This window comes from Chroicocephalus ridibundus, chromosome 9, assembly GCF_963924245.1.
Source record: "Chroicocephalus ridibundus chromosome 9, bChrRid1.1, whole genome shotgun sequence".
In the NCBI taxonomy this organism is placed as follows: domain Eukaryota; kingdom Metazoa; phylum Chordata; class Aves; order Charadriiformes; family Laridae; genus Chroicocephalus; species Chroicocephalus ridibundus.
In genome coordinates, this window is record NC_086292.1 from 27,005,581 (window position 1) to 27,022,117 (window position 16,537).

Below are 16,537 nucleotides of genomic sequence, written 5' to 3' on the forward strand. Positions count from 1 at the left end.
GCTGACTCTTATCTCTTAATCTCAGTCTGGTGTCTAACTCCGAAATACCTTTGCACCCAAGATTGCTATCTATTTTCTACATGTGAGAGAATATTATTACAAGTCCATCCTGAAGGATTCTGATAGAAAAATTTCCCAAAATCATGTTGTGTAGTTCCGTGTTCTAACCGAATTGATCCGGCAGCTCTGACCAAAGAGGGGAAGCCTCACGTACCTATTCTCACCCAGTGCTCCCTGCCACTATTCTCAACTGCACCGATTCACTCTTGTGCGCCACCTTTCATACTTCTCAGACCTTGACTGAGCTGATTTCTTTCTTCCAAATTATTTTTCTGCCAGATTAGTGGGTTGAATCAGTGAGTGCCAGAGTACCCACTGAGTCCAGGGAGTGCCAGAGCTGGTGCTGGGTGCTGGTGGAGGATCTCCATGGGCAAGAGCAGAGGCGCAAGGCCCTTTTCAGCTATTCTTTTTCAGCTATTCTTGGATGAGCTCAAGCCTTAACATGTAAGTTCATAATTGACTATGAAATTACCCCGCAACCTGCAGTAACTGTGGCTCACAAGGAGGTGAATAAGCTAGACTCATGTGCAAGTTATTTTCATGCTTTTTGCAGGTTCCCCTATTAACTTCTTTCTCTAATCCCAAAGCTCAGCTGGATTAATATTTATGTCAAGTCACCACACACACACACACACATCCTCCCCAGCAGACTCTCTAACCTTGAGGCTTTTGGGAGCAGTGATTATGCTGCTTACTGCAGCCATGCTCCTTGGAACAAAGCAGAGAGAGACTCTGGGCTTCACTCTCCCAACCCAGCAGGATGCAAGCAGTGATGGGCATCCTGCAGAGAGGCTCAACTCTCCTGTGTTATCTTCTCAGGTACGTACGGAAGAATGACTGATGAGAGGTAGGAATTGCTGCTGTCAGCATTGCAGAGTCCAGTAAAGCCGTAATCTCTCCTTCCAGAGCCTCATCTCTCCTCAAGATCTGTCTGCCACTGGCATTCTCTCAAGCTCTCTGCTCTCCACCTTCATTTCCATGCTCCTCTTTCCCCCTGAACAGTCTATTCAATGCCTTTTGTTCTTAAAATATATATTGAAATAGGTTAGATACTTGCATATTCACGTGTCAATATTCTGAAGAAGCACCTGCTGTAGCACAGTTGCAAGGGGTCAAGCAGGTAACACTAAAGAATCACTTTATAAATCCTACAGAAGCAATAATGACATCACCTCTCAGTTCCTGAAACAGCCCTGCTTAACCATCAGCACAGTCCTTCTTGCCACAGTTTTATCCCATTGTCTGGCTATCAGAGCAAAAAAGTACTTTACTGTCCAACTATCAACATTTCAGCCCTTGTGATCAGCCTGAAGGTGAGAGGACCCCTCAGCCTGACCCTTCGTGGCTCCTCCTGTGTTTTTAGGCCATTTTACTATGCAGTTCAGTGTTCCGAACTGCCTCCAAATGAATGCGTGCAGGGAATTTCGTGCAGAAATCCTAGCTGGGGTCCTGGATACAGTATAATCACATTAGCCTGGCAACATGCCCTTGCTGATTAGCCCCCCTTCACCCCTTCTTTAAGCAGAGCTAATTAACCCAAGCACAGCACTGTACCGAAGCTATATTAATTCTTGTGGCTCCAGGGTTGGTTTAGCCAGTGCTACCTTGGGGACGACATCGTGCAGATACATTAACTAGTGTCAGCTGCTCTGTTAGCTTGGAGCTGGGCAAACAGTGCCATTATTCCCACATCTACTCTGCCACAGACCTGTCAGATGGGAGGTTTCCTGTTCGTTGCCACTTTGGACAGGATTTGAAGTGCTGTTCCCAAGATGATTGGTCACCAATGTCCATAGGTTCTCAGGTGACATTCCCAGATTCTTAGAGTCCAAAGGGGTAACGGAGAAGTCCCCTCCTGAGCTAACATCTCAATTCTGTATGTCAGGAAAGCTGCAAAGCTCCCTTACTTTTCTGGTAATGTGTGTGAAGGAGAGGGTAGGGAGTGTGCACCACTCCAGAAATTAAAGGTGTCTGGAAAATTTAATCAAATGCAAAATTTAATCAGATTTTCTAATTGGAAAAAGTTTGGAGTGTTATGACTGCACTAGTTGTGTATTATCTCAGTCTGTTAAGAGGTGGCCTGAGAACTATTATGTCCCATGTTACTGTCAGAGCATTTGGGGTTGATAACAAGGCTAATAAATTATGTGCTTTATTGATTGTGTCTAGAAGGAAGGGCCTCTGGTGTGCACTGGGCTCGGTGTCTCAGCACTGCCTCTAGGTAGCTTCTTCTGTAATCAGGATTGGGCTTTCTGGCTGGTTTGCAGTCCAGAGTCAGCAAGTGAAAGGAGCAAGATGCAGCTTAAGTTTACAGGAGGGGTCCAGCTTCCCCCCGACATATTAAAGAATGGCTGGAATAATAAAGGGTCCCCCATCCCCACCTTCTCTGCGTCCCCACCCACATGTGATAGTAGGTCCAAGGAGGTTGCCAAAAAATTGCAACCTGATGTAAGTTCGCCCTCCATTGAGTGGGGATTTGGACCAGATGACTCCCCCAGAGGTCCCTTCCAACTTATATCATCCTTTGACTCTGATTTAAAGTCCCTGAGTGCTTTCAGGCAGTGAGCAGCCAAGATTCGGTGAGAATGGCTGGCTCAGGATTGTGCATCCAGTGCTGCGAGGCAGCTGTCCTTTTACAGATACCACATCCATCTCAATCTTAAAAGAACGTTTGTGAGAAATAGGTAATGGAGTGGTATAAATAATGATTTGTTCTGTTCAGCTCAACCAAAAAATCAGAAGTTTGTGCCAATTGTTTTAAGGTTATTTAATCTTCTTCATGAAAGAATCCTGGGTTGGTTATAAAATGCAAACGTTTTCTGAATGAAACCCTAATGTTTTCTTTTAAAAACATCTTGCAGTGCAAATTGCCTTCCCTTTATGGTCTTAACTAATCTGGGGCCGAGTAGTTTTTGTTCTTGCAAGAATATTTTATTGGTGAACTTACTATTCCTTGAAATAGTTTACCCATATGTCCCAGAGAAGCCCCATTTTGAAGCCGCAAAACATATCTTCTGGATACCTACACGGTGGTGATAAGTCAGCACTTAAAGCAGACAGTTCAGTGCCCAGGTGTGGGAGTGTGTCCATCTCATGGGTGGCAGTGCCTATATGGAGTGTCTGACTGCCATGAAGTGCAGAAATAGGTGCAGTACCCACTCTGTGCTCACGCAAACAATGGAAGGAAGGAGTCAGCAACATTGTGGTGTCATTGTAGCACACCTTTACAGAAGGAAAAATGAAATTGCCCTGTAGATTGCCTTCTGTCAGCAGGTTTACGTTGGGAATTCATCTTGGTTTGCTGTATCAGAGATAGTGTGATTATAGCTAGGATTTTGACATCCTATTTCTGGGAGTGGAAGCCAGACAGATAGTTCTGTTCTTTGAGCGATGGCAATGACAGCCTGGTCGGAGCAGTATGTTTGTGCATGCACGAGCACTGCGTGTGTTGTCACGGAAAGGAAAGTGCTGTTGCCTCAGCAGTTCTTCATATCCCAGTGTGGGATTTCAAACTTCATTATCAGTTTTGAAATTCATTTTGGCACTTGAACTGTAAATAAATAAATAAATACATCATAATGCGAAGAGCTAAGCTCCCTGCTGAGCCATCTCTCCTGGCAAAAGGCTGCTTCCAGCAATACTGATTTCAAATTGCACAGACTCACTGTTCCCTTTTCCCCATCTCTGGCCTTTGTCTGGTGGCAGATTTTAGCTCATCTTGCTCATTCTGCTCTTCTGATGAGAGTAATCTCTTTTCCCCCATCACACCTCCAAATATGTGGATCCAGTGACACGACTGACATCTCCAAAATATCCTGTGATATGAGTTTCACAGTGCTTAATGAATAATAAAAGATTCATTAACCAGGTCCAAAAGGCTGGACTACAGACTTAACGCTAGGATGTGACTTCTCAAAGCTAGCAAGGCATTCTCCTCGGGTGCCTTTCCCAGGCTGGAGCTAGTCTTGGAAAACAAGCTGTTTCTGTAGCCATGAGGTACAAGTTTGTACATAATACATTCATCATTGCACCCCATTGCCATGATGGGCAGGATTAGACCTTAAGACTGTGCACCTGTAAGAGCAGACAAACGGGGCATTGCTCACAACATTTAATGCAAAGAGGTTTGTCGCAAAGTTCTTGAATCTGCTCTCCCAGGACCCCTGAAGTTGTCAGACATTTCCATTACTTGCAGCAAAGCCAGACCTTGTCCTCTGGGTGTGTGACAGCCAGCTCAGCGCTATGTGCTGATGGCACCATCCCCCGTGGTGGGGTTCCCTCACTGTGGCCACTGCAGCAATGCAGCCCATGGGAGGAATTAAACAACTGTTTCATCAGGCTCATAATTGACCCTACTCAGTCTGTTGTCATCTCACAGCCCAGAAATGGGATTGTCTGAAGCATAATCCTGGCCTGAATAGGTACTGATTAACAGCAAGGGGAGGCAGCTACAGCACCTGATCAGTACAGCCATCCTCAGTGTAATGAATGTTGTATAGAAAGTGGGAAAAAAGCTCCAAGAATTTTGTGCTAGTGTCTGTGGTCTTTGTAACTGGAATAGGCTGCCCAGGGAGGTGGTGGAGTCACCATCCCTGAATGTGTTTAAGAGTCGTTTCGATGTGGTGTTAGGGGATATGGTGTAGGGGAGAACTTTGTAGAGTAGGGTTGATGGTTGGACTCGATGATCCTAAGGGTCTTTTCCAACCTGAATGAGTCTATGATTCTATGATTCTAACACAGCAAGAGATAAAGCTCTACAAAAATTACCCCGTCTTTGGAAGAACTCAGAACCAGGACATTATCTAAAGCTTTTTGCGTAATTCATGTTATTGAATACCTTCCAAAACTGAAGAGTAGATGGACGTGGGCTTAAATTTAGCTCATTAATCAGAAAGCAAAAGTAGCCCTGATAATCTTTGGTGCTGTGCTGGATGTGGTCCGAGTTGTTCTGGTATTGAAATAAGCACCAATTCCTAACCAGTCTGCTGCAATTTGCCTGTACCACACTCTGATACCCCCCGACTACCACCCCCCTCATGCAGGCACCCCAGCTGTCTGCCCGCTTACTAGTTCAGGTAGAGTTTCCTGTGGTTTCCTCTGTGAGGGAATCCAGCTCCTGCTTCAGCCTCACCTGTGAGCCTGTCCTCTGGCTGCCTGGGGGCTGGAGGCTATGGGAAGGACCGCATATGCCTGAGTGCAGCTCCTCTCAGTCACTTCCCTGTGCTGTGGAGAAGCCAGCCCTGCGCACATTTAATTTTATGAACGTCTGTATTCTTGCTGAAAAACAGCAGGGCAGTGCTCATGAGCATGAGTATGTATGTAGAGCCAACTGCGTTCATAAGTGTTGGCAGACTCAGGATAAACTGCGATAGCCTGTACCAGTTACAGTTCTCGGCGAAATTTCAGGAAGAGAAAAGAGCAAAATCATATTTGCTAGGACTCATGCTAAATAAGATCAAGCATGGAGCTCTGCAAAGGGACACCAATAGAGATCGCAGCAGCAGTGTTGGCATGATTTTATTGCGTTCAAAAGTTCCCTTTTCTTCCCTTAAACCACTTCCTCCTAGAGTCATTTGGCTCCATGAGAATGTGTGTCTTGATCATTTTGAGTAAGATGTATATCTGTCCATAGAGCAAATCCCAAGGATGGGAATAAGAATGGCTTAAAAGACAAAAAAAACAGAACTCGGCATTTATTTGGTTTTGATGATTACTAAATGCTGGGGAGCTGCACTGTTTTACTCCTAATCATACGTCAGAGAAAATAAAACAAAGATGCTACTGTGTCCCATCAAGACACTCCATCTGGCTTGATCTTTACTCCATGAAGCACTAATCCACTTGAGAGCGCCACAGCGTTGTACGTTGTGGCTGCTTATGTGTATCTTACTCCAGTATCACAGGATATATACTACCAGCACTCAAAATACTGTCAGAGTCTCATAATTTTTCACTTAAATGAAAATGCATTACTCTGCTTGATTCTCCTTTGTCTTACACAAGTGCATCTCTGTTGACTTCCATGGAGGCCAGATGTGGAGACTGTAACCAAGATTAAACTCTGTCCCACCGTGATTGCAGCCTGTTTCTGGAAGAATGCAAGCAGTAGAGCTCTGTATAGGAAATGTGTATTTGTCTGTGGATAGAGGGAGACAAGCATCCCAAATGCCTCCATTACAGTAGGTTATGTGTGCATGCCCATGTCGGTAGGCATAGTGTCAAAGTGTGCGTCTTTGAATTAACGGAGATGCAAAAATGGAAATCAAGGATTTTCTGAAGCTCTGAAAAATCATGTGTGTGGACCAAAAGAGGACTCAAAGAGGCATCAACGCCAGGACCGGGCTGGGAGCAGCCCTTCTCAGATGCAGGATCTTTTCTATATTCAGAAGTAGGGCAAGGAAATAGTCCAGCCATTTCAGACAGTGATTTATTACTGCCAGAGAGAGGAGGGTTCATGACAGAGATTGAGGGCATGGAAGGAGTTAAAAATCTTTAATTCCCTTTGGACTGTGAATGATCTGAGCTTTAGTTGAAGGGGAGAGGAGTGGGGAGACAACTAGGGAAAGTGGTCAGTTCTAGAAGGAAAAATACTCAGCTAAATGGTTTCCTTTTGATATATTAATACCTCCTTCAAGGGCTTATTTGAAGAAAAACAGACTTAAGAAAATGAGTTAGGATTTAAATGGACTCGATTGTCTTCAGAGAGATTTAAATAATTCCTAAATGAGTCTTTTTAGTTGAACTCAGAGAGGCCACTAATCTCTGTGTGTTCCTCTGAGCACAGGTCAGGCTGAGGACATGGAGACAAGTAGGAAGACGGAACAGAGAAGTGCAAGGGAGAAAAGAGGCAAAAGGGGGCTGCCGGGTTAGGGCTGCCCGCGTCTGAAAGGCACTCAAAGGGGTGCCAACTCAAGGGGGCATGAAGAGGCTCTAGAGAGTGCCAGATTGGCATGCTATCAGGGCCTCAGTTAAAAAAAGGAAGACCTGTAAATTCAGGGTTATCAGGCAAAGTCTTTAATCTCCACACACTCTGCTGTTCATGTTCATCACACGATTACCCTTACCCCTTTGCTTTGTCCTATCGCTGTGTTGCTGGTGACCTCAGGACTGATCTCCTTTAGAGCTTAGAGCTGAGAGGAGACACGTACATCCCACTGCACTTCAAAAGACCTTCCCTCAGGCAGTCTTTTAGTGGGCTTTTGGTTAGTCGCTATTGGTGCTTGACACTGCAAGCGTGGTGGCCTTCAGCCTGGCTGAGCAGCTCCAAGGAAAGGGGGAGAACCTCAGGTGAATCTTCAATTTATCAAACACAGAGAGAAGGGGCTGATGCTTTCATTTCTGAGCACCTCTGCAGGACTCCACCTCTGAGCAAGGGAGAGTTAAGAGCCCACAAAACTCTCCAGCTGGCCTGGGTGAGAGGAGGTAGCACTAGCAAAGACAGGAGAGTCAAAATTTGTTCCTCTTGTTAACTACGACAGAGAATTATGGTTTCTTACTTTGTAATTTTCATTTATAACCATGTTTTTAATTTGTAATTGGAAGCAGAACCTTGTCTAGGGACAGTGATTGTAGGAGAATCTGACAAGCCCTAGGGACTTCCTAGAGCAGTAATTTATTGCTCTTTGTTACAAAGCCATAAATCCGTGTACAGTAGTGAATAAGCAAAGAGTCTGAGTTGTCCCATCCAACCTGTACTTGTGAGTCTGAGAAGCTGGGGGTATTTTTCCCGAGAAGCAAAGGTCAGATGAAGATTAATCGCAAGTGCTTATGGTGGAGAGAAGAGGGGTAGCAGGCAGGGTAGAGGGCTAAAACTGAGAGTATAAGGTGATGTTTTTGGCAAATGATTTATTCAACAAAAATGCAGCCTTAAAACAAGCAGAACTGTTTGTGGATTTAGGATAAATTTAATAAACCTGAGTCAGCAAAAGTAATGCTTAATGATTTCCGTTTCCATAATGAATGTCCTGCGTGTCCTATGTCCAATTTGCCAGGTCCCACGGATGTCTTAAATGCTGCAGCGCATCTCCAGTGGTAGTAGACATCTATGTTTAGGTATCTGAGCCAAGCCCTTAAACTTTCTGCATTCAAGAGCATAACCTGCAGAGTCCTTGATGGGCTCAGACCAGTGAGTTTTCCACACGTGAGATGTTGGTTTCTGCTCCATTTATCTTCCTCGTTGACTAGCTGCAGCCTCTGTGCAGCACCCAGTGTAGCGCCGCCCGACACAAGGCCCTGCCAGTCTCTACAGAACTTCCGCAATCCAAATAATAAAGTGCAGCGTTCATTGCCAATTCTCCGCCTGGCTCCCCGTGGGGAGGTGGTGACTCACTTGACTTTGATCATGCTGTAGTGATCATGAATATTTACAGCCAGCTCCTCTGCTGCTTGCTACAGACAAAAAGCTCTGGAAATGCCAGGAAACCCCGAGTGTCCCCTCTGCCACCTTGGCTTCTTAGAGTAATTCCTTCTCCTCTCTGCTGCAGATCAAGTTGTTAGCATGCAAGGCAGTGTCAGCACAGACTGTACTGAGAGCAGAGTGACACCGGTGTGTGCAGGAGAGGTCTGTAATGAGCAGAAGTTTGGTAATTAGGCACTTCAGCACAAGCTGCAGTAAAGAGACATTCAGGGACAGATTTATCAGGGAGAAGAGAGGAAAGAGGGATAGCAAAGGGGGAGCATAGTCCTTTTGCCGGCATTATTTAGTGTGGTGCATGCTCAGGATCGTGTTCTGTGCTGCGTACCAGTGGGAGGGAGCATGACCATTGCAATGCACACACCTTGTCCCTGCAGCACCTTCGGGGCAAGTGGACCCATTTACAGTCCCGTGCCCTTGAGGAAGTGCCATTTACTCATAGAAAGCACCATTCATCCCCACATACTGCTCTGGCATCAGTCCATGTGCCCTTGTATTCCCCTCTGAATGACATGATGGAAATGCAAATCGTTAGGTAAAAATACGGACAGGTTAGACAGCACAAGTGCATGGGGCAATAGGGGCCCAGCAAAAGGTGAAATAAACCTGGACCTGTGCAGCCCAGGTGGGAAAGCAAAGGTCCATCATAGCTGGGTAGAGGAGAACAGAGGAGAGGAAAAGCAGGCCACGGGTGCTGCAGCTTCAGCTGAATAACTGTGAGATTTCTGTCTCTGTTTGTGTCCTTCAGTTTGCAACTGTGAACATCCAAGGCAGGACTGTGTTCTACTGTTTGGGGCAGCCCCTGGTAGAGCATGTACCTGTGCTTGGCTGAGGCCTGAAAGTGCTGCACATCACTGGTTTAGAGACAAGCTGCCAGGTCATGCTCCCTGGCCACCAGTCTGCTCTGTGCCATGGAAAAACCTTCTGTTGAGGGCACGTTATACTTCTTACTCTCATTCTGCACAGGGTTTGGACAGTCTTCACTCAGATTTATTTGCTGAGGGGAGATTCCTAGCTGAGCACTTCTTACGCATCTCTGCTCCCCACTTCCACTTTTGTTGTGTGTGTATGGGAGAACAGGCTCCCGGGCTGCTCAGCACCCAGGGAATGAGGAGCTGTCTCCACGGTTTAAAAGTTAAAACACAGGGCAACCATTTGGGGAATATAACAAAGGTGTCTGCAGGCTCCCCATGTGTTCAGACAGTTACTCCCTCCTGCATCAGATACATCTGCGTGGGCCTGGCTTGACCTGAAGGAATCAGGTATGGGTACGGTCTAGCATGTCCTTGTCCATGAGCAGGCGCCATTTGTTGAATGTCCTGGTGACTCCTTCTCTTCCTCTCTCCCCTGCACAGTACAAACAAGTGGAGCAGTATATGTCCTTCCACAAGCTCCCTGCAGACATGCGGCAGCGCATCCATGATTACTATGAGCACCGCTACCAGGGGAAGATGTTTGATGAGGAGAGCATCCTGGGAGAGCTGAGTGAGCCCCTCCGAGAGGTAAGGAGGGGGCGGTGAATGGGCAATGCATGTTCCTGTCTCCTTTGGCAGCTGTGGAGTTCCTGGTGCGCAGTGTCCTGTCCCTGTGCTTTGCAGAGGACGCCATCAGTTGATGGGAGTGGTGGGAGGCCAGCTTTCCCATTAGCACTGGCCGTGCATGTGCTCTAATGTCGTGCCCAGCAGAGGCAGCACATCCGTGGGTCTGAGCAGCCATAAAGGCCCCATTTTGCTTGGGGCTCTACCTGTTCCTGTATTGTGCCTAATTTTCTGGGAGAGCAAGGCCAATAAGAACATGGTCCACAGCTTGGCTATGTCCCTATCGGAGACAGTTTCATTCAGAGGGAGCAGCTGTCCTAGCCATTGGTGTAAGTTAGGTATTCCTTTGCCTTGGTCACAGCAGAAGTCACTGCTGTGGAGAGAGAAACACAGGCTTTTCGCATTTGCAGGGCTCCTGCCTGAGTCTATTAATTGCTGCAGCACAAGTGGTGTCTGACATAAAGGCAGTGGGAGCTGCAATACGCAGGCCCTGCCACCCCACTCATCATGTGAATAGGTACATCTTGTCGCCTTCTGAGGCCGTGGCAATGTCCTCCCTATTCCCAAAGAACGCCTGCAGGAGAGCACTCTGGAAAGTGCCTTGCTATTTCCTCGCACTTCTGCAAGACCCTTTCCCTCCCCATGCTCATATGCACCACAGCTCCCATCTCGTGCTCCCTAATATTAAGCTGTATCTCATGTATTTATATAAACCGCTCTGCAGTGTGTTGGCCTCATCTGTGCCCCATCCATCAGCTGTACCAGCATATAGAGTGACAGGGAAGGAGGAGCCTGCTAGCAGGGCCCACGCTTGAAAGGATTCTCTACAGAACCCCCCGCCCTCCCCTAGCTGAAGCCTCGCAATGCAGGTTTTCCCTACTCTCTCTACTACATGCCTCTAATATATCACACGCAAGCACCAGAAGTAGTCTTCCTCCTGTCTTTCCCCCCAGTCATGTGCCTCTATAGGAGAGAGAAGAGCTGAGGATCTACCAGCCATATATTAAATCTAGTTCTGCCAAAGTCTAAAGGGGTTGAAAAGAACCCTGAAAAACCCCAGTAAGGAGGAGACAGATGCTTCCCCAGCCCTTTCTTTCTGCTCCAGTCACCCAGATTCTCCTTCCCTGCTTGGCTGGGGAGCATTGTGCTGAGGTGATTTGCTCAATATCACTTTCTGCCACTTTCTGAGTCTGAGCTGACATGGCATAGAGCAGCTCCTGTGCATTGGAAAGTGCTGTCATACCCTCCAAGTGACACCAAGACACAGGAGGAGGCACACTCCCTGTCTGCTATATGACAGCTGAACAGCTGAATTGGGTTTTCTTCATCTGAGGTTGATGATCCAGCCCATGCCCCAGTGACCGGTGGGCACCTCTCCCTCCCCTCTCTTGACACTGTCCCCAGCTGCTCAGGATAATTCTTTCTCTGAGCTCCTTGGCACATTTGTGCTCTTTAATAGCTCATTGACAAGGAAGGGCAACAGAAAATGTAGGGCTGCCAAGGTGAGTTATAACATTTTCCCAGAGAGGAGCCCTGGGCTTTTTCATACAGCATTTCACCAGTGCTATGCACCCCCAAGGTTTCCTGCAGAAAGAGGTATATTGTGTGTATTTGGGAGGTGGCGGGGTATCATACTTGCTCAAAGAGAAAGCATATGAATGAAATCAGTGAAGCATGGTGTCAAGCTGTCAGCTTCAGCTCGCACTGCTACAATGCTCTGAGCATCCAGAGGCCATTCCAGCCTGCACTGGGGGAGCCAGACTAAGGGAACAGCATTTTTTTTCCCCACTTTCTAATGTACAGGTCAAGTGGGGAATCTCATAGGTTATTAGATGTTGACTAAATGTATATGTCTGTCTTTTCTGCTCCTTGTCCCGTCTTTTCTCCCCCCTCCCTCTCTCTCTTTCTCTCTCTCTCTTTTGCATCACATCATGGTCAGGAAATCATAAACTTCAACTGCCGGAAGCTGGTTGCCTCCATGCCCCTCTTTGCCAATGCAGATCCCAACTTTGTGACATCCATGTTGACCAAGTTGCGGTTCGAGGTGTTTCAGCCAGGGGATTACATCATCCGGGAGGGCACCATTGGCAAGAAGATGTACTTCATCCAGCACGGGGTGGTGAGCGTCCTCACCAAAGGCAACAAGGAGACCAAGCTGGCAGATGGCTCCTACTTTGGAGGTGCGTGTTAGTCCATCACCCTTACACAGCAATACTCACTGCTATTGCTCATACATTCCTTAGCTTATCCTGGATGCACAGGGATGGCAGCATGTGGAACTGATACCCCAGGCACCTCCTCCTCCACCCTCTGTCTGTGTTCATCACACCTGTCTTGCAGCAATGGGAGGTGTCTGGGACTTACGGGAAATGCGGGAGTCTAGATAATAAATAATAGCAAAACGGAGAAGGGAAACTTAGTTCTTGTAGCTTCATTTCTTTTTGCCCCAAGCGAACTGACAGATCTGTGAAGCTGCAAACCTAAAGGAAAAAAACGGAGCATTCTCAATTCTCCAAGCACATTTATATGTTGCCTAGTCCTACTGTCTGTCATCCATCATACGAGGTACTGTATAAACATGGAGGAAAAAACATAGTCCATCATCTTCTCAGCCTGTGGCTCAGCAAAATGTCGTGAAGGTCATCAGGCAGGCGCGATGTATCAGCAGCAGAGCTCGGGAACAGTGAAACTAGCATAAGGTCAGAAAAGACTGTAAGAGAAGATTTAGGATATTGCTTTTATGAGTAACACAGAGACACTCCTCCTTTCAGAGCCTCACAGAGACCTCGCTGACAGCTCAAGACAGACAGTTCTCTGGTAGATGCATGTTTGAGTACAAGCACTGAATGCACCACAATTAATGGCCTACTGAGAGGGGAGAGGATGAAACCTGCCTTTCCTTCCCTTCTATAAGGCCTTTTCTCTTATTAAAAAATCCCTGTCATGCATTTCCTGCACTCTTCTTAGACTCTTAGTTCCTTGTAAACAACCTGTCTGCACCTACCTGGAGTACAAGGATTTTGCACCTCCCTAGCCAGTTGGGTCAGTTTGCTGGGATTTGGAGTTACAGCATTGGAGTCAGGATACCCCGACTGACAGATCTGATTAAAATTGCCTGTGACATTCGATGTGGTTTAGATACCATACACACAACTCCTCACACACATTCAAATCCGGCACTGCCTCATAAACTGAATTTTCTTAGGGAAGCAGCCTAATAACGCACTTATAACCTTGTAGTGCTGCTATACCAGTGCTTTGGGGTAGACTCGGAATGAATCCTGAGGGTGGTGCTGGTGGATTGACACCCAACATACAGCAGAGAGAAGTGCGCTGTCAGTCTTTAGGTCACACTGCCTGTCTTAGCTGCCCATACTCTGTGTGTATTCAGTGGAAAAGCAGGACTCCGGAGCTCTCCGCTGAGTGTTGAAGGAGCGTCTGTGCCCAAGTCAGGCATTTATGTTAGAGTCAAGGGCTTTCTGTGCTGTAACCAGCTAAGCATCCTCCTACGAGTAGCTGACTGCAGTGTAAATACACCAAGAGTTGGTAGGTGCCACTAACTTGGCTTTCCCTGACAACCTGTAAGCTTGTGGCGCATCTACAAAAAACTGAAAACTTTGAAAAGACAAATGTTCCAGGTGTGGCGATCAAAATTAGTACCAGGCACCAAGGCCCCAGCTCACCACAGAGCCTTTACTACAAATCTAGAGAGAGAATTAGCTTGAATGAGAGCACGGCTTGACCTTCTGCTCCCAGTGCCCATGACGAGCTGCGCTTCTCCATTCTGAATGCACAAATGATATCTTTGATAATCCACCATAACAAAACGTGACTGGCTAATTAGATCAGCAGAATCCCTGAGGTGCAATTGTGTGTAGCAGCTGACACAACTGAGCCCCCTGGTATTCTTAAATGTTACTGCTTATGCAGAATATAGCCCCTGTTCATGTTTTCAGTGGGAGTGCAGGTAGAGTCCAGCCAGCGAGGAGCGTGGGTGGCAGGCAGGACTGCCTGTGTGACAGTGCCAGGTCTTGTATCACAGGAGTGATGGTGTTTATCCCCATGTTCTCAGGCTGGGTCTTTCATTCCAGAAATTTGCCTGCTGACCCGCGGCCGGCGCACAGCCAGTGTGCGAGCTGATACCTACTGCCGGCTCTACTCCCTCTCAGTGGACAACTTCAACGAGGTGCTGGAAGAGTATCCCATGATGCGGCGAGCTTTTGAAACCGTGGCTCTTGACAGACTGGACAGAATTGGTAAGTAGAAGGTGTGAGGGTCTCCTTCCTAGTACCTGCTGCCCTGGCACCCCACCTCCAGGCTTGGTCCCTAGTTCCTTTGCTGGAGTTGTGAACTGAAGGAGATCCCAGCCTGTCTCTCCTTGCCTGACTTCAGCTCCTACAAGGAGCCTCATTCATAATCAGTTAAATCCACATCCTTCTCTCTTTTTCTTTCGCACACACATTTTTGCCAGCTCCTGTTTCCATTTGTTTCCCTTGCCAAGAGTTCTTTTTGAATAACCAAGATCTGCAATCTGAGGCCATCGGGGCCATGTTGGTGAATTCACTAGACCTTGAATTTTAGCTCAGAATGTGTAAATACCCACAGCCTCCCAGGTTCAAGAGAAAACAGACCGGGGTGTGAGCCCAAAGTCCTGCAAGCAAACCCCAGTATTTCAGTGAAATGTTCTGTGGCAGAAATCATCTCTCAGCGTGCAGACTGGAGTGTTTGTTAGAGTGTGACCTGGTTTTGCAGAGATGCTGGCTAGGGTAAGACTGTATGGGTTATTGGTATTAATTTTTTATAAAACAAAAGCTAGCAACCACGTTGATAAGGAAGAATATTCTTCTCTGGTGTATTAATGCATAATGAAATCCAGACCATAATGCTCCTTTTTGGGACAGTGTTTGTTTCTGTTGATAGTTGACAAGCAACTGGAGAAGCAGGAAGTACTGTAGGGAAAGCTTTGGGTGCTTTCTGATCCTAAAGAGACTCCTGTGCAAAGCCATCAGCAAAACACAATCACAAAGCACCTGCCCAGCTGTCCGTTACAGTCCAACTATAAACATATTCAGTAGAAATAGCCACCTGATTGAACAAAGGCGCGGAACAATTGATAAAAATCTAACCTCCCACAGCCCAAATTAAACGCAATTAACCAAAGAGTATTATTGAATTGCTATAGCTCATAGGGACCCATCCCAGGATGCTCTCCTGACCTGTGTGAGACATAACCTGTGCTGCAGACATCCTTGTCTAACTAGAGAAGACCAGGATAACGTTCCTTGGTCACAGCCAGAGACGTTTAACGCAGAGAGATTAAGTGACTTATGCAAGGTCATGCAAGAAGTCTGCAGAGCTGGGGACTGAGCATTTCAGAGTCCCAGTGTAACTTCTTTAGCTTCTTATTATACGTCTCTTTAAACTGCATGCATTTTCATTGCTTTTCAGAATCATAAAGGTCAGCGCAGGTCTGAATACAATGCAGAAGGCAAGGAGGATAATGGGGTGAGGGGGGTAGGGAATAAGCTGGCATCCCAGCAAGGGGTGCAGTGCCTCTGGGGCTTTTCATGCCAGGAACATTGTATTCTGTGCATCTCATTACCTGCTGCAAATCAGAAAGTGTGACCCCTGAGGAAAAGGTTATGAGCTAAATATGTAGAGTTTGGCAAAGCCCATGCTAATGAGGCCCTAGTGTAAGTGGCAATAGTCCCATCACTTGGGTTATTTAAATTGGACTGAACAAACCACTAAGAAAATGTAATGTCAGGCACAACCAGGGATGGGCCAGCTTGACATTATCTCAAATGCTTTGGCTTTGGAAGGTCGGTGCTGCTCAGCTTCCTAGCCTGATGCTCTCTGTGACTGTGCATGCAGGTAGGCAAGGGTGTCCTGTGCTCATTGGGTTTTGCTTTGTGTACTGCTGCACACATAACTAAAATTCATGGAAAATTCCGAACCAGCATAAAGAACCTCCCATGCTTCTTCCCGTAGGGAGAAATTCCCCTCCGCACGCAGCTGCAAAATGTCAACGTAAGGTCAGAAGGTGACACAGAGCAACTGGAATAACAGACCCTTTGGTGCAGAGCTCTGGCATTGTTCTCCCCTCCTTATTCCCATTCTGCTGACCTGGGACAACATCAGTCCCTATGCCAGAGGGCAGAGACTTTCAGAGTCGTACATTGAAAATCCTAGTGCTGCCCATTTCCTTGGCAGTCAGACCTGAGAGCCGCCTGTTCTCTCAACTTGACATCCTCCATTATTGCAAAATAGCATCTTCATAGTACCTTCCAGCCCTGTTGTGCCCAACATTCTTTGGCTGGAATTTCCCAAAAGAGCCTAAGGGAGTTAAACGCACCCTACTCAAATTGTCAGATCCCATGGGAATCCCTATCTTTATAAATAAGACATTTCTTCACCTTCCCCCGAAATGTGCGTCATCCAGAAGGAGCAGCGCAGTAGCTGTGTAACAGCATGTGACTTTTTAGGGAAGACAAGATTACTGCATTCTGCTGAGACTCTCCCTGAA

General features: G+C 46.8%; 1 protein-coding gene across 1 annotated transcript in view; it reads left to right on the forward strand.

The window, feature by feature from the left end:
• Positions 1–16,537, forward strand: part of HCN4 (hyperpolarization activated cyclic nucleotide gated potassium channel 4) — a 106,153-nt gene that overhangs the window by 75,023 nt on the left and 14,593 nt on the right. Inside the window, exons 5-7 of the mRNA XM_063347193.1 lie at positions 9,829–9,975; positions 11,951–12,191; positions 14,103–14,267. Of these exons, the coding sequence (XP_063203263.1) occupies positions 9,829–9,975; positions 11,951–12,191; positions 14,103–14,267 (553 nt within the window). The remainder of the gene's footprint in view (positions 1–9,828; positions 9,976–11,950; positions 12,192–14,102; positions 14,268–16,537) is intronic.